The sequence below is a fragment of the Mytilus edulis genome, chromosome 8, assembly GCF_963676685.1.
Source record: "Mytilus edulis chromosome 8, xbMytEdul2.2, whole genome shotgun sequence".
Lineage (NCBI taxonomy): Eukaryota > Metazoa > Mollusca > Bivalvia > Mytilida > Mytilidae > Mytilus > Mytilus edulis.
The window spans coordinates 21,952,203-21,972,165 of NC_092351.1; the positions used below are offsets into that span (position 1 = coordinate 21,952,203).

At 31.3% G+C, this 19,963-nt stretch overlaps 1 protein-coding gene across 1 annotated transcript; it reads right to left on the reverse strand.

Moving 5' to 3' along the window:
* Positions 1-165: 165 nt before the first annotated feature.
* On the reverse strand, positions 166-19,168 carry LOC139484000 (uncharacterized). Its single transcript, XM_071267721.1, has 9 exons — positions 19,050-19,168; positions 12,999-13,179; positions 11,873-11,979; positions 9,322-9,456; positions 8,743-8,940; positions 5,680-5,783; positions 5,323-5,446; positions 3,540-3,830; positions 166-990 (listed from the first exon to the last, which is right to left on the reverse strand). Exons 1-9 carry the CDS (start codon positions 19,138-19,140, stop codon positions 653-655), a joined length of 1,569 nt encoding a protein of 522 aa, XP_071123822.1. The 5' UTR covers positions 19,141-19,168; the 3' UTR covers positions 166-652.
* Positions 19,169-19,963: the final 795 nt, after the last annotated feature.

Consider the following 19,963-nt stretch of genomic DNA (forward strand, 5'->3'; position numbering starts at 1 on the left):
ACTTTTTAACTAAAAATAGTCGTCAATACTTTATTTTTATAGTAACTTGTAAAATGTCAGCAGGTCTATTTTCTTCTTGGCGGGCATCAAACACAACAGTTTTTTAATGCATTATTTTTATATAAGATAATGTTTATTATAAACTATAAACAGAGGTAGAGTTAATAAGATGCCCCTTAACAATACAGTTCTAACATCTCATGACATGTGATATGTCATGAGATGTTAGAACTGTCATTTAAAATCAATTGCGTTGACTGCACATTAAATTTTATATTTTTGATATACTTTGAGGTTGACCATGTTTATGCTTGATCAATAATTTTATTTTCAAAATCCCTTTCTGGTCTCCTCCTTAAAATAAAATGATCGATTCGAAAACGGTAGGAAAAGTTACACTTTAGAATGTCTGAAAACCTTATCACAAATGTATTACAAAAAAACCCAAAGCAAACAAAGACCATTATATAGACCAGTAAATGTGCGAGGTAATGTTAGCGATGTTGAATACATTCATTATCCCAATTCTAATTCTATCAAATCACTAAACTATATTGTAAAATGTAAAACACCATTTTGTTTGACTGTTTATCATCTGTATGTCAAGCTAGTGATTCAAATGATGAGATTTTACTAAGTAAAACTCGTGTTGTCATGTTAAATTCTCGTAACTACAAATAGAAGGTAAAGGTCTAGTACGTAAAGCTGAGCTTGTTGGAGGTCGAGGTTGTTCTGGTAAAGGCGTCAGATTTCTCCTCAATGCATCATTTAGATGCAATGGCGCTGGGTGAATTGTTGAGGTTGGCACTGGGTGAACTGTTGAGGTTATAGACGATGGAGACCTATACCACGTCGAGCTAACCGGTGCAATAGATTTTTGAGGTAATGGTTCAGTGTCTTCCAAAAATGCTTCTTTCATTTTGTCTCGAGGAGAAAGATTGTCTACTACCATGCTACTTTCTTGATATCGACCTTTTGACTTTTTCGGTTCTGTAAAAATATAACAACATTGGCTAGAAGTTGCTATATTTAAATTCATTTATTTATATTTTAAGATGTTTTTAATATAACTATGTCATAATGATTTAATGCAGATTATATTTTGGTTATCTATATTGAAGTAAATGACTGTAGAATTTTGTAACTCATATATAATTTCTTTGATTAGATTGTCTTGATAAAACTCTGTCCATTGGTATCGCATTGTCCCGTGGTGATAAAGTGTCTAGAAACAAATCATCCGACATTGTTGGTTCTCTCCGCAAACTTAGGTCTGAAATGTAGAGAGAACGGCTGTTGAGACTTTTGGTAAAAGACCTCGTTTCACTATTACATGTTATAGTGATAAACCATAACTCTTTTTTCCAACGCGTTCCATTATGGGTATGTTTTTTATACACATACTTACATCCCTTCATTTACGAATTAATCCTTAGAAACATTATCTTTAGATACTCAATGCAAAACATATAGACCCCAAAACAATGTGTACATTTATGATAATAGACAAGCGTCCAAATCATATCAAACATCTATAAATCGCTCTTAGATTGGATTCACATAAGATACAAATAGGCTAAATTGCTTTCTTAAGTCAAGTTACTAATAATCATGATACTTTTAAAAAAGCATCAATAAATAAACGAACTCTCATCAATTGTCTTGGAATCAGAGACGAAACTTACATTGACACTGCAGATGTAGTGCATTACTGTTAATAAACTTATGCCCTAAGTCAAGAGCCTGTTGTTAAGGGGTTGTCGATTGTTGATGTGGTTCATATGTGTTCTAGTTTCTCGTTTTCTTTCTTATCAAGATTACATCGTTGTTTTTCCTGTATGAATTGTTTTAAACTAGTCGTTTTGGAGCTCTTTATTACATTTTCTTATTTCTATTAGTTTTGCAGTTTTTAATAAAAAAAAATTAGGGATAGGGACTTAGATATTTAGTTGTTTAAACTTCGCTGCACTTAATTTTTTAATATACATATATGGGCATACATGTATACATGGGCGAAATTTCAATTTGTTAGAAAGAACGTTTACTGCGGTTTGTTAAAAAACTTTATATCATAACATTATTGACCAGTAGTATTATTTGAGCGGTTAATATGTTTCGGCGGGCGCATTTCATTTGCGCCAATTTTTAAAAAATCAAACCTTTCATTTGCGCCACAAGGTTATATATCATTTGCGCCAAAAAAAAAAACAACCTTCATTTGCGCCATTTTACAGGTATGACAGGGAATATAACGCTAAAAATGGAGACAAATCCTTCAGGTGTACCAAAAAACCTGTAAAGCCTCAGAGTCCGAGTTCGGAAAGCATCTGGTGATATAACTGCAAGACCTTCAAAGATAATACGCACATAACTATAAGGTAATTTTGGATTAAGTACCGAGTATAAGGAAAAGACCTGCGAAATTGGTAAATGGTTATCATCATTTTTTGGGTTACCAAATCAAACCTGATCAAATTGAAGACTGCTTCGTAGATGATATTATGAATGAATCTCCAACTGATAGCAGATGCATAAAATTTGCTGATTATGTTTTGGAAACTTATATAAGCCCGGAATCTAGATATCCACCGTCATTTTGGGCTGCTACACCCACTGCTAATTTTAAACGAACCAACAATGGACCGGAGTCATTCCATGCACATTTTAATGAACAATTTTATTCAAAACATCCAAACATGTTTATTTATGTTGACGTTGTAAAGAAGATTCAGGCTACAACATACATCAAAATCCGATCTATGGACACACCGGCTGCAGTTCGACGATGGGAGAAAGAGAAAACCGACTATATTATGGAGAAACATGGCATGTACCTAAGAGGGGAAATTTCAAGGCATGACTACATCAAGACCGTTGCATATAAATTTTGTGCCAGAACAGACTTGTAACTTTACTATAGTGCTAACAAATGTCTCAGTAATGTTCTCCAGTGTATAGTGCTTTCTTTTCTGTTTTTATCAAGGTTTTAACATTACTTTAATGATTTTACCAAGGTTTTATTCAGGTTTTAACATTTCTTGTATGATTTTATCGAGGTTTTAGCATGACATGTATGATTTTATCGAGGTTTAGGCATGACTTGTATGATTTTATCGAGGTTTTAGCATAACTTGAATGATGTTTTATACTGTTATCGAGATTTTAGCATAACTTGTATGATGTTTTATACTGTTATCGAGGTTTTAGCATAACTTGTATGATGTTTTATACTCTTATTACATGTATTTCTGAGGAGTATGTTTCTTCATTATTAAAAGACTTTTTGAAAATTTTTATGTTTTATACTATTATTACCTGTATTTACCTGTATTTACCTGTACTCACCTGTAATATTGGCGCAAATGAAAGATTTAGTTTTTGGCGCAAATGAAATATGGTTTGTGGCGCAAATGAAAGATTTTTTTTGGCGCAAATGAAATGCCAATTGGCGCAAATGAAAAGCACCGGTTTCGGCATGTAATAAGTTTATTGTTTTAGTAGTATTATTTGTAAGTATTTGTATACATAACTTTACACACCTGAGAGAGAAAAGTCTGAGTCTTTAGGTAGTGGCTGCTTGATATCGACAACATGATCTTTGATAGGCTTGCGATGTTGATCTTGTGGTGATCGTTTTTTGAAATATTTTTGGTATATAAGAAAAGCTATGATAACTATAGCTATTAACAAAAGAATCGACAAAACAGCTCCTACAATAGCTCCTGTATTGCTTCCACTGGACGAACTTTCACTCAGATTAGTAATTGCAGTAGTACTGTTGACTGTTGTCGTGGGTAATTCGGTAGTAGTTGAGGTCGTTGTTGTGAATACTATTTAAAGAAGTGAATACATTGGTTAAGAATGGGCAATAAACTATCAATTATTATTCTATATCCTTCAGAAGATTGATCTTGTTTTTACATTTTTTCTATAAAGGACCAATTACAAAATGTACTTTTTAATATACAGATGTCATTGCTGTCTGCCTTGTTGACCTTAAACATGGATGAGAACAAGTGATGAAACGTCTTTTTAACCTCCTAAAACTATCATATTAGAAAACACTTTTCAATGTCTGCTTATATGACATGATTCTGTTTGTACAAAAAACTCCATTTAGTTTTTATGCTGATGATACATGAAACGCAATATCATATAGTTGTTATCACACAGATACGATTGTTAACATTATAGAAACTGATAAAATCTGATAGACTGCTTTTCGATAAATTTTTCGGAAGCTCATCTGACAAATTCCAGGCTAAAGCTATTGAAAAAAAAATAACTTGCTTTTATTTATTTTTATTTTTTTTCGAATTGAAATGCATTGTTGAATAATTACATTAGATGTATGTTTCATTATGATACTTTATTCTGATTGGTTAACTGCACATCACGTGTTATTCCGTAGGCAATTGCATTGCTCAATAAAACTTTTCATTCATGATAACACGTCGTCCCACAATAAAGTGCACAGGTGAATTAAATAAAACAATAATAAAATTCGTGTTTTCATTATCATTGCTAAAAAAATGTAATTATAAGTATTGAATGCTTCTTTTTGTAACTTCATAGGGTTGTAAAAGCGTTGACCCCAATGAAGTTACAAAAAGAATCATTCAAGTCTTAATTAATAATGAACTAGATTAAGAAAAATTTGATAATTAACATCGAAGTGCCCATCTATTAAGCATTGTGACTAAGTGTTCTATATGTTGTCCTATTTTTGCATTTAGTATATGTTTGTGCACATATAAATATAATTATATCATACTATACTCACAGCATGTCTCTGAAGTACACAATTCAAAATGTTACAAAAATTCGTTAATGTTTCGTATTTATCTTACAAGACTTTTTAGTGATAATAAACTTTAGTATTGTAAATTGAATATATAAGAAGATTTTAGTATTGGAAAATAATTTATTATGTTATTGAGATATTGCCCTACAATTGGACAGGATATATAGCCAAAATGTTTTTGTTGTATGATCTTGTCTCTCTCAAGTTGCGCAGGGATGTTACTGGTGTTGGCGTGGAACACGATTTTGTCTTAATACTCGGGAATCATTTTATTTATTGAAGCTATATATACTATTAAATAAAAGTAAAAACAATATCATATTTAAATACAGAATTGATACACATTAACATCAGAAATAGTTAAAAAAAAAATGACCGTTTATAAAAAGTATTTCAGAAATTATTTGAAAAATATAGTACAACAATCCAAACCTTAGACGATTATATATGATGGTATCTGAAATATTGTAATCAGGCTATGAATGAAACGTATATGCATTATATAATATAACACTTACCAGTTGCTACCATAGTCCCTTTGGTACTGTCTGCATGAGATGTACGAGCGGTTGATACTTGATCCTTTGCACACCCGCCTGGGTTAGTACTAAAATGACGATTATTGCCATCTTGGGAAATTGCCTACCATAGAGAAAATTAAAAAAAACACATGTTAATCGTACTTTTTAAAAAATAAAAAAAATAAAAAAAACAGTTGAAGGGTTTTAGGGCATGAAAAAAATAACAGAAATATATAAGAGGCAAACCAACTAGCAATATTGAGATATGAAAATCTAACTAAGAAAGAAGAACATAATTATTAATAGAGATACATTATGCAAAAATAAATATAATTGTATATATTATACACTTACAAGGCACGTAAATATCGTGTCAGTCCCAGCAGAATTTATCAAAATTACATAGTATGTGGAACCGGACAGAGTCACATTTGCAACATTGTAAAGTATTCCGGTGGCTGTAAAGGAAATACAAGTTATTTTTGAAAGTGATTATGCAACATATGTTGATGAATTGCTTTTATGGGTGTATTATAATTTTACTTCATGTGATTATTGCAAAGTTAACAAAGTAAATTGACAACTACTATCGGTCTATGGAAGAAGCGAACAGATAAAAACTTTCTTATATCAAATAGCGATATTGTCTTATATCAACCGGAGTTGCATTGTGGGAAATTTCAGACGAATGTTGAAATTTGTATGAAGAAATGAATATTTCTCGATATAAAGTAATGACTCTTTTCTTAAAACAGGGTGACATAATTATAACACGTATATCTGCTGAATAATTTCCATGAATTGTGTATTACAATAACAAGCAAGGTGTATTAATACGAGAAAATTGAATTGTTGATTAAATTATCATGACATAAATGCACGATTTATCATTTGTAGATGTACAGTAACATCCAATGTATGTCATGTAGCAAATCCAGAGGAATGCAAATGAGATGAGTTTAATTGTTTGATGAGCCAAAATCACCTATAAGTCAAAGATACTGCTATATTTAATTATATGAACGCGATATTTGTCTTATATCATAGCAATGTGTTTTTAATATCTCACATAAAATGAATACGATAACACGTCATAATGCATGTCAAGAAAACCACCAAATATAAATCAAAAACATAGTTCATGACCGGTTTAATATTTGAGGCCCAATATCACTAACATTTAGTACATGTAACAAAATTAACGCTTACTTGAACTAATTATTTCGAAAATGATGCTTGACCCTATGGATAGTTGACAGTGTTAACAACCTGCTTAGTCCATTGTTTTGGATCATATGTTTTTTACGACTATTTTTTTATTTTAAGTGATGATGCAATGGCGGAATTTAAATGCGGCTACCGTAATTAGTCTACCGACCTATTCGATTTTGATATAGGTCACACTGCTATAGAATGTATTCACATGGGTATATCGAAATAAACCCAGCATTACTTATAAGAGAAAAACCATTCATTCAAACAATCCAAACCAATACGGTTCCCAATTACACTTACCAATGCATATTCAAATGGTAAAATGAATAATATAAAATATACAAATGCTGATGTCCCGTGCTTTGAAGATACCAATTGAATAGCCTCAGACTATAAATTAAACAACTTCAGATGCCGCGAATGGAAAATCTTGTCAAACAGAAGATGTATTTATTATTGACATAGACAAAAATATTGAGACGGGAACAGTTCTTGTTACTAGATATAAAAGAATTTTTCCGTTGGTGAGTCGATTTCTCTGTGAACATAATCAGCTCGCCGCTTGGGCGCTCTTTTACATCGCGATGGCCATGAAGGCATTCGAATGTTTTGTTGCCAGAGATTTGACTTTCGTTTTTGACTGGTAACCGATCGTATGGATACGCGGACATTTTTGAGTGCAAAATAACAATCCGTATCGCTGCTACCAAAACAATTTGAATTTAAGCAATTGCCTTAAAACTGCCTATTAACATACAATACTACTAAGAAGTAAAATCACATAAATACTGAATCCGAGGAAACTTCTAAAACGGAAAGTCCCTTATCAAATGGCAAAATCAAAATTAAATAAATAATAAAACACACTTATACAGGCATTTTCTAATTTTGAAAATGGTGGATTGAACCTGTTTTTTTTAGCGCTTAACCTCTCATTTGTCAGACATTCACATCAAATTCTGTTATATTTACAACGATGTGTGAACAAAACATACATAATAGGTAAAATTGTCAAATATAGGTACAACAGTTTAATATTAATACTAATAAGACTTAGTACTAACATTGACATAAAAAAAAAAAACGCTATGATATTTTAAAAGTATCGCATTGACATTAGAATTCATAGCATTTGTTTATTTGTGTACATAAGAAAAACACAGCACTTCAAATTTTACACGTACATAAACTTTTGCTTTTAACTAACTTTGAATTCTGAATGAATATTTTGACTTAATTGTTGTTTATATTTGAACATTAAGTTTTAAATTTCGTATTTTCTTTATTTTTCGTTGCCGAAAACAACATTTTCCGCATGGAATGTCTGCATTTTACAATATTGATATTAGACAATATTGCTATGTGATATAAGAAAAGTTTTTACCGATTCGCTTCTTCAATAGACTGACTATGGTATAAATGATATTGAATATAAGTGTTGTCACAATGACATGAAACATCAAAATGACCGCTTTAAAGTAAAAATGTAAGAGAACGACAATTCAATAAGTGTGTTTGTCTCACAAAGACATCTTGACGAACATTGCAAGATGACAAACATTAAACTAGCAACTTACACATAAACTTTGTTTGGCAAGCTCAACATCCTACTTTCAAATAATATTTAATGTATATTAAAATTGATACATGTATAAAGCAGAGATTTCTTCAGAATTTGAATTCGCTCATCCAGATTTCATGACCTAATTTTTTTTTAAGAAACACTGGGAATAAAAGGACTATTTTTATATTTTAGACTTCAGGGATAATCTTGTTCTCTGTCGATTTCGAACGACTAATAACACATTGCCGATTGAAACAGGAAGGTCGCAAAAGGTATTTTTGAAAGTTCTTTTTTCACCTAAAAACAAGAGCATTTAACCACTTAGTCGTATTGTGTACAACAACTTAGTACAGTTAAATTTTCTGAACTTATGTCGAGTACACGAAAACCTGTCCTGAAGAAGTTAAAATATTGATACTTGTGTTTGTTCTCATTGTGACTTTTGTAACCTGAGTCCCTTGTATAGTATATATTGAAAACTGTAATGATTGTTATCTCTGTACTGATGTCATGCATAGGCTCAATGTGAATGAAGTTACGTACATGTAGCAAGTCTATTGAATGTTTAAGTTCGCATTGTAAGTGTTCATTAACAAATAATCACCAATCTCATCTGTTAGATGTTAATTAAAACTTACTTGAACCTATGAAATTTTTACTACACTGTCCGTAGTTCAAGGTAATAGAAGTTCTGTCAATGACACCATTTACATAGCATCCATCCCAATCAGAGTTGTAGTTACAATAGGTACCAGCTGAATCTTCAACAGTGTAGTTAAACACCCCAAGTAACGGATCAGGAAAATACTGTGCCAGATGTACTGCATTTTGCATATCTGGGTATTAAAAATAAACACTGTTTAGTTGTTTGTACGTTGCATGTTAGAAGTAAAAAGTAAAATCACATAAATACTGCACTCTGAAGAAAATTCAAAACGGAAAGTCCCTAATCAAATTGCCAAATTAAAAGCACAAACACATCAAACTAATGGACGACAACAGTTACTGTAAATACTCTTACGTGCAAAACAAATGTGCTGGTTGTACTTGTATCTAGTATGGTAAAGTGCATGCTCACTGATCCCATTTAAAACATGTTAATGAACAAATAATTTACTAGATATAAAGTATAATTTGTCGCTGTATAAACAACAGATACTAGTAGTATAGAAATTAGTAATGTATGAAATTAATTAATAAACAGGAACCCGTCTTACTTTGTTTTACTAACGCATTATATTCTCTAGCATCAGGTCCGTTAGAAGGACTACAGTAATCAGATATTCCACTATACGTAGCTTCAGTGGTGACATCTACCAGAAGAACTCTATCACCAGTTAAACCTTCAATGTCTAATGTAAAATATACAAATATTTCTTCAAATTATTCTATCATAGAAACATAGATGTTTTAGAACTTTGAATGTTTCTGTATATATCTGACTGCAAACAGAATTATATATCACACTTAGTTTACGACGATGATTTCTTTCATTGAGTCATAACAATTAAACTAACCTTCTATTGTATTACATCAAAATCACACATTAACTTAGTAAAACCAAAATAGGAGTTTTAGCAAAGGCAAACAAAAGATAATCAAAAATATGATTTTGACCAAAATAATTCACAAATTCAAATTGTGGCCCGATACAAATGTTTAAATTAGGCATTGTATTTAATTTTAATTCTAATTTTAAACATGGTGATCAATGTACATGTAATTATTAAAAAATATCATATATATAGTGCGTTACTACAGAATAAAGAATCTTAAGAAAACTCGAAATGTTGGTTGTCTACCATTATAAAATATTTAAAGTAAGTAAGCTTGATAAAGAAATTGACAGATAGTGGTGTTTTTAAAACTAGTACAATCAGCAATCTGACTCACGACTACAAACTATTAAATCTAGAGTTTTGGACTGTAAGCTGATGCTATTCAGTAAAATAATTTGTTCCTAATTTTGTTCCCTTCTATCTTCAGACCAATCTTATCAAAACACATAAAAAATATTGAATAAATGTAAAACAGGTTGAAATATTAATCCCAAAATTCCAAGAAAATACCTTTTTTGCAAATTCTGCACTGAAGTAGAGACAGAAGAACATTTTTGATACGTTGTGATAAAACGATATAAAGCAATCTGTGTCCAAATCTTATGGTTTGTATTTGAAAGATTCACATAATAATTATTTTTTAGTTTCTAAACTTTTGAATTCACAAAATATAATTATTTAAAAAAAAATTGTAAGAACAATTATACTATTATATACTACAGTAAACTTTGAAATGGTGTTTTGTATATCATCATATATTTTGTAAATTGAATGGATAAAACTAATGTTTAATATTATTAAGTTAATTTTAATTAATAACACATCTGAATCTATTAACATCGATTTTATTTTACATAATTCAAATGTACTAGTATATCAACTATAAACATGTATTATAGCTATCCGGTTAAACACCAGGGTCATTAGTCACTGAGAAACGAATTTATGAAGGAATTGAGACATATTTGTAAAAAAAGGTAAGAAATATTTTTCAGTTGTTGTTACAGTGATCAATATGAGTCATTAATACAATATTTGGTGCCTCGGATCAATTTTTCCACATCAAAATATAACTTACACTGGGATATACAAAACAAATGCATTGCATAACATTGTAATAAAGAAACTACTACTTACTTTCTGCAAAACATCCACTGCAAGTACTCTTAGATCGATAGACTTGCATGTTGTTTGTTGTCGGTTGCTTTTGTGTGCTTAGTATTATTCTGGCTTTTTTGTAGCCCGTTTTTATGCCCCGCAACAAAAAGTTGGTGAGTAAATTGTTTGACCCCTGTTCGTCCGTCCGTCTCGTTATGGGTATATAGTTATTCCACATAACTCCTTCTAAAGTTTGAACCATAGGAAGTTTTCACTTTGCTATCTGTTTGTACATATATTGAAGGTGTGTATGTAGTCAGAGTTTTGGTTTTTAATAATATTTGCCCTTTTGGGAGATAGTTGAACTTTGTAATTTTTTGGAGTATTTACTTGCTCCCATGGTCAGCTTTGTGTATTCTAAAATAATACTTTGCATCTGCGGGGCATCAATTAAGTCTCACAAACACAAAAAAGTCCTACATTGACTTTTTTATAATACAGCTACTTCTGAGTGGAGGTCAGGTCATCACTTAGTCTAGTTAAGTTTTGCTGTAACAGCAACGATAGGCGCTGATCGCTCTCATAAAAGTGTGACCCGATCACATTCCTTTACTGACTGATTCAAGTCAGGTACCTGTAATTAATTGGTTGTCTTTGGTTGCTGTTGTCCATTACTGTTACTCGTCTACTGTTCTATTAAGAGTTGGTTTTATGTTTTATATTTTTTTTAATACCAGTGCCTTTTACAGTTCAGTTTACGATAAGATATTGAAAGCAGTACGATGAGGCAATACTATCACAATTATTCTACGAGTATTCAACTGTGATATACACAGAGATACTTGTTGGTCTGATTTTCATCCCCTTTTTTGATTTTTATAATTTTAATTGTACATAGGAAAATCCAAGCATTTTGAACTTCGATTCGATCATATAAGACACGTTCGAAAGACGGTTACTTTGATTTGTACATAGGCAAATTCAATCATTTTGTTGTTCGAATCGATCATATAAGACACGTTCGAAGGACGGTTATTTTCATTTGAAATAGAAGCTTCCTAAATATGTTTTATGTATGTACAAATGTATGTATGTAATCTAAAAGACATACCCGACTTTATGTAATATGAGTAGCTGTTGTCAGTGAGATAAGTGTACTCTAGACAATAAACGGCATAGTAGTCTAATCCAAACTGAACTCTCAGAATGATGTCACTTCTGTTTGTAAAATAAAATAAATAATATTAACACTTTTTTTTATTTTAATGGCAATTAATTTTCTAGGTAAAGAAGACTTATTAAAGCTAGTCTAGATATAATAAATTTTTGGATAATGTTTTCAGTGCATATTCTTTTTTGTATGCAATTGGCCATTTACTGTAATGATTATATCTTTTAAACAATAAATTCTTAAGCACACGCAAGTGTGAAATATAATAAAGGCACGAAGAAATTGTCTACTTTGTAGCAAATTGAACCCAAAATTTACCATACGCAGAATTTCTTTAAAGGCCACTAGCTGTCAAATTCATGTTCACCGATTTTAATCATAAATTATTCTCATATATTATGATTTATTACAATGTACAAAATGTATCCAAACTATTAAAAGTGTAAAATAAACAATTAACAGAGCACGGGAATGAAAATACGTAGCTTCGTTTCGTCCGTATTTTAGTCTAGACGCAATCTAGTTAATTATCGAGTTGACCTCTAAAGTCATCCGATGACCATATAAGCGATGTAAACATAAATATAGATATACATAGATTAAGCAAACTCGTGCTGTTGGAATATTCTAGGACTATTTAATTTCATATTGTAGATAAAAAATAAATGTTTATCATCGTTTTTACCAATATATTAAGTCAGAGTGATTTTTTGTGGATCGAATCAGTCAATCAAATGATTTACCTTTGTTTCACTTTCAATGTTGACATTCTTTTCCTTTAAATAACTTTACACATACAATTCACGTGTTGTCTAACTCAAGCTAAGGGGTTAAATTGAAGTTCACATGAATACAGAATTAATGAGGTTGAATTATTCACTTGCAAGTGATAAATTCATAATCAACGTTTTTAGCCTATTTTGACAAAATTGAACCATACTGGCTGCTAAAAGCAAATTATTATTTCACTTATTGCATTTTATAATTGATTGAGTAAAAAAAAAATATATTAGATTATTTATATATCTTGAAGCTAGAACAGAACGTGAACATATTAAAGACATACCGAAATACAAATCGGGAGGCATCGCTTTCAATGCAGGTGAAACTCGTAAATTGTTGCGAGTTTACAAAAAATTCCCATCCGGTGGTTACTTGCTTTGCACTGCCAGTAATTGATATTACTGCATTGGTTCTACTATCCCACCATGATCCAGTAAGTGATGCTGGAAGAGTACATGCGCAATCTGGAAAAAATCAAACCAGTGTATCAGAAATATTCAAAACTATTTACATAAGATTTCTATAAATATAAAAAAGAAGATGTGGTATGATTGCAAATGAGACTGTCCACAAGAAACCAAAATGACACAGACATTAACAACTATAGGTCACCGTACGGCCTTCAACAATGAACAAAGCCCACACCGCATAGTCAGCTATAAAAGGCCCCGATATGACAATGTAAAACAATTCAAACGAGAAAATAAACAGCCTTATTTATATAAAAAAAAATGAACGAAACACAAAAATGTAACACATCAACAAAGACAACCACTGAATTACAGGCTCCTGACTTTGGACAGGCACAAACATAAATAATGTGGCGTGGTTAAACATGTTAGCGGGATCCCAACCCTCCCCTAACCTGGGACAGTGGTATAACAGTACAACATAAGAACGAACTATAAAAATCAGTGGAAAAAGTTTGTCTTATTTTCTTCAAACCTCAATTATTCTAGTTCGCTTTTACTATTATACATTAATTAATCCGAAAGGATTTGACATGTTAGATGTATAATTTATTTTACCGCTAGTCTACGAAAATTTCCTTTGAATTTACCCTCTGATAATTTCCTTTCTCAGCTCAGTAGAGTGAAATGAAATGAAATTAACAACGTCGTCATAAACAGATTATCATTGGTCATCTCGACTCGATTGCTTTTCTCATTTTCGACGTACCGGCTCAAGCGAGAAAATCAAAGTCGACTACAGAATTGACTTCAACTTTGTTATACAATATTTTACACAACATTCATGTGGCTGATTACCATCCAAAAAATGCAAAACAGTTTGAATCCTTTATGATTTAATAGCCAACTACAATTTAAAGAAACTGGAACCATTATATAAATAAGTGTTCCGAAACATGAAAAAAAATTGAATTACTACTTTTTGTTTTAGGAAATGAGAATAAGTAATTCATTTCACTTTATCACCACCTCCCCTCGTTTTTAAATGATGAAAACCAATTGTAACATGTCGTTAACTCCCTTTTCTATCATTACATGTTCTTGCAAGTAGTTTTTCCTTCTTTGTATTTTTCTATCATTACATGTTCTTGCAAGTAGTTTTTCCTTCTTTGTATTTTGTACATATATGATATACTAGTATAAGAAGATCACTAACATAGTGTACAAGCATATTAATTCAGGCGTAAAACAATAGTTACAATCATGATAACAAAATTCACTTATTAATCAAGGTTACTTACCAATTCCAAATGGGAGAACATAGATGTATAATAATATTAATAATAATCCTTTATACATATCTTATCAAAACTGCAGGAACAAATATTATCATAATATTTCATACAATCTGTAATTGAACATGTATATTTTCATAACTACGACCAAATATCCCCCAAACACTATACATGAAAATTATTATTCCATGTAGTTGCATTACAATAAAGAAATGCCAAACCTTTGATTGTTTTTAAATGTTAAGAAAATCACAACCCGATACAAGATAGAGGTTTGGTATATAAGGTGAACAGTCACATTAATTGTTAGGCTTTACGATTTTAATAAGACGTTAATAAACAATTATTTATATAATAATATAATATGTATTGGCCATTATTAATTTTCATTTTATTCACATAAGAAAAAACGGAAGACTTATTGCACCTAGTTTGATTTGAACATGTTTGACTGTCCACCACTGATAAGTTTAATTTCTGTAGCCATATCTTGTCTTGAAGTTTTCTACCCCGTTCGGGTCACTATCTAATGCGACTTGTTTTTTGCAGCATCTGTGATCATCCCTAGTTTGTGATGGGATTCATGTGCACAGTGAATCATCAGTTCACGTTGTTGTATTTTGTGAACGTTTCGTTATCTTTCGTTCTTTGTCATTAAATGCATTGTCAGTTTTCTTCGACTTATGAGTTTGTGAAAGATTGAAAGTCTTGTTACTGCGTATTCCTTCGGAGAACATATACCTTGCACCAAAAGGGAACCTCTCTGATTTTGCTTTATGTTTTAATTGAATTTGTGTGCTATTTCATTTTCATATATCGACATTTGAATATTAACATTCATTTAGGGTTAAAAAAATATTCATATGTTGAATGATAGCTAGCTGAAGAACGCCTCCGGGTGCTGGAATTTCTCGCTGCATTGAAGACCTGTTGGTGACCTTCTGCTGTTGTCTGTTCTATGGTCGGGTTGTTGTCTTTTTGACACTTTCCCCATTTCCATTCTCAATTTTATTAAACTTGGTTATGTCTTTTGTTTAAGGTGACGTTTACAATATTGCTTTTACAAAAAAAAGATACGTTATCTCTATATATGTCCCACGAATGAATTTTTACCGGGTACTATGACGGTTGTAACAACATATGAAAGTTGAAGACCTAAATCATCGATTTTCTGTATTATTAGCTATTTGAACTGTTGTTTAGTCTTTACTTCTTTTTGTTCACATTGTTGTCTGGTTGACAGTGATGTATGAGTTACATTGTAATATGTGTTAGATTCCTGATGTCAACACACAGAATTGACGTCAGCCATCAAAAGAAATAAGTTCTGCAAGTGCATGAACCATTAAAATTGAAGTAAAAACACGAAAACGTTTACATTACACTCACAACTAAGGTTATCCGAATGAAAAAAAAAAACAACAGTAAAACTATCTGCCACTTTTGTCTAAAATAAGCAAAGCATGACATCGGGACACTCGTTCACATTAGTACTACATAGTGACCATTCAATTGTACGTTTATATTGGGCGTCATACATGCATAAATTAATCCAGCATTTTCTACATAGGAAAATTTCTTTACCAAATCAGGAATATGACAGTTGTTATACATTCGTTTGATGTGTTTGAACTTTTAATTTTGCCATTTGATCTAGTTCTTTCTGGTTTTTTTCTTCAAGCCGCCAATCCCCTATGGGGTCGACCAGAGTGACATCCCTTCACATCATTCATGTTGTTTTTATAGTGTGGAAAACCCCCCACCAAATCTTACTGAGATTGGTGAGAAGGAGACACACAAATGAATAGATTGACTTTAAACACTTTTTTTTACACATTTTCCTTCTTTTTCTAACGAATTTATCGTATTTTGAGCTCTCCTTTACACTATTCACGTTTCTTTTACAATCCGGAAAATCAGTATGACGAGATATTCTAAATATTTCCAACCTACATTATATTTTATAGTGACGTCATTGTTGGAATGCCGCAGAAGCAGGGATATCCTTCACTGGTTATTTAAATCATTCTCAGAGTTCATGCACTAATTGTAAATTGGTATTTGTTAAATTTAAACATAATAATTATGTTTGCTGTAGATGATTCAAACATTAACATGCAATACTTTAATTTGTAGGTCAACAACTTTCAAAGTAAACAAAGTCCGTGGAGATACATGAGGTGGGGAGAGAAACGATTTTTTTCATTTTTTCTGTAAAATTCTGTTTTGTGAATCTTCGTCCATTTCAGGAGCACCTCAATTGATGAGTAATTATCCACTAAAATAAAACTTAAAATGTGACATTTAGTATATGAATAGTAGTCTTCCATTAAAACTAAATTGTGTGTACCAACTAATAAATCATTGTAATGGTAAAAAAAAAATAGAAAATGTTGCATTTTATAGTTTAAACCTATTTATTCATGAAATTTACAAATATTTCAAAATGTAGGATCTGGAAACAAGCTTCACACAGTTAACATCAATCATATTGTTTTTTTATTAGAACCTGTATCCCTGTGATGAGAGTTGTAACTGGGAACTTATCAAAACTATCTATTAAAACTGAATAGATTTTTCAGTCCTAACTTTCTTAAGAATTTTTTTTTAAATCTTAGAGTACTGTCACAAAAAATGGAAAATGGCCTAGCCTGCAGTTCAGTGGTACACAATTAAGATTTCAGAAAATATTGTAGTTGTTGTTAAATGACAGAATTCAGTTGAATTTTACATAATTAACTATCAACTTTAATCGAATCAATGTTTAGATTTAGAAGATGCAGATCTCTTCCATTGGTCCAAATTGAATCTTAAACTAAGGAAACGAAATTACATTAAACAACAATTGATTTCAATGTTGAAAACCTTTCTACATGTTCTAGCTGTTCTTTTTTTCATTCTTTATATGAAGACTATCAAAAGATACCCCTCCCCCCCCCAAAAAAAAAAAAGAAACAAGGGCCGTCTTTCCCCTCAGAGCTATTCAGCTCTTTGATTTTCCTCGGAGTTCAGTATTTTCGTGAATTTACTTTTCACCATCATAGTCGTGCATACGTAGGCAAACCTTTTGTGATATTCTGATTGATTATGTCATGTATGACGTCACTTTAATTGCATGACGTATCTAATTGATGAGTTGACAAATCCTATCACTTTATCCGACTTGAAAACTATTCTTTTACTACAAATATTTAATGTATATTTTTTTATCATTATTGCTGTTATATTTGTGTTTTGTATCAATATGTATGTTCGCGCTGTAATACTTGTTTTTTCGTTAACTTTGTCTATTGTGTTTTTATTTTTAATTTGTAATTTAGACACATCGATGTTTGTTTGATGGAAACATTGTTTTATCATATTTATTGCATTTAGGCATGTTTTAGTGTGTAGGGTTATTTCATTATTATTTGGTTGGTTCCTTCTCTATAGCAACATTCCGTTAACGCCTACATATGAAATGTGTATATATCCATGAAAAAAAGACATTCAGAAAATTAAATTTCTATCATTATTTAGCTTGATAGATGGTTCCTGCTTACAAGAGAGGTATTATTTATTAATAGTAGTCATATAGTTAAATCATTCCTTTTTTCAGGCGCCGTCTGGAATTGATAGGAGTTATGGCATATATGTCACAGATGACAATATACATGTATATCATCGAATTGTCGAAGTCATTTTCCTATCCTCTTTAATTTTGCCAGATTGTGACACCCACGACTTAACACCGAATGTGTACACTAAATATGAACAACATAATAGTAATACTAAATACGTATTATTGGTTATTCTTTTTTATTAAAAAGGATTGCTGCTTACAAAAGCTCCTTATTGTGAATTTGATGATATCCTTTCAAATGTATTATGCGCCACCATCTGGTATAGCATATTTGTGCTGTGAATGACCATGTGTGTTTACTACTCCTTTTGCAATCACAACCATATCATCTATTCGTCCATGTAAATATCAACTTACCACCGCAGTTTGAGGTGAAATAAGACGGATGGCTGAACTTCGTGTTTACCTGCTGGAAACCAGATTCTAACCCAGATGGTGGGGGAATTCGTATTCTTAAATCCTTGATTTCTGTTAGTTGTTTTTTTACTTGTTTTCATTTGATCGGGTAATTGGTAGATTGTTTACCCCTCTTTTGTTACATGAACCGACATTTAATGAGAAACAATTGAAATTGTGATGTATTTCCTAAGAAAAAGTTGTATATGGTTTTGTTTTTTTCTTCAAAATTTTGATAACAATTTACGTTTAATTTCAATGAGAGTGTGCATATTTAACTTCATTACGTTGTTGAAAGAAAATATCAGTTCTGTTTATGATGTAGCTATAATAAATTATCAATCTGTTTATATTGCTGTTACACGGAAATAAGATATCAAAGGATCTAAGACGTGATTAGAAATAACATTGAAATGTTTTACTGAAACCATTAAACATGCTCGTTAATTTATGAATGAGTTACATGCAAATGGCGTTTTGTTCAAAACGTCAACGACAGACAGACCAATCTTGCTGTTATAATATGCTGTGATAACAGAAAACTTTTATTTCTCTATTAATTAAGTATGACTGTTTTCAGGCTAAATATTTACACAAATATAGTTACATACCATTTCCTTCTAGCAAAAAGTAAAGTTGAATCAAGCCAACAAATACCATTCTGTAAATATCAAATGTGCCCATTCTGCTTACTATTTTCATCTCTAGATTTTTTAATGTCTAGATGACCTTAAATGAGATAACATTTCACAGGTGTATACATTTTTTTCTATAATGAACTAAAATGTGTCCTTAAACATTTTACAAGGTTATGCTATAATTTCATTGTGTCTTTAAATTTAGAATTAAAGGAAAAAGTCATTTATTTAGAAAACACGCTTTCATAGTATTAATGAATAAAATCCAATAAAAATTATTTATAATGATATACACCCTGTGAGCCTCTTACACCTGTTTCATACTTAATTCTTATTAATAGTTGCACAATCCATCCCTGTTAACACGGTCATTGCTGTTTTTTGTTTTAGAACAGAACTGCATAATAAACAACGATAAGCTGTGTATAAACAACTTTATTTTGGCCTTTGTTAGTCTTGTATGATTTTTGAATAAACGGAGTTTAGTATGACGTCATTATCATTGACAATGAGGGTCGGTTGAAAACAAAACTTTACGACAAAAGAGATGATTTCAGCTTTCCAATTGTGAACTTTCCATTTCTAAGTAGCAACATTCCAGCAGCACATGCATGCATACGGGGTATATATTTCCCAGTTGATACGATATTCCCGTGCTTGCATTTCCTATCATGATTTTCTTGATAGAGGGTTGCTGCTCACAAGGAAGCTATTAAACCAAGAGTTCCAAATGGTGAAGTTGAAATCATCCCTTCGTAAATTTTACGGACGCCATCACGAGTTGGTTGACCGTTATGGAATAACCGTATCACAACTGATATCGGATATGTTCATTACGTCGTAACTACAATCCCCTTCCCTTTCCTGAATGTGACCTACCGAATTAG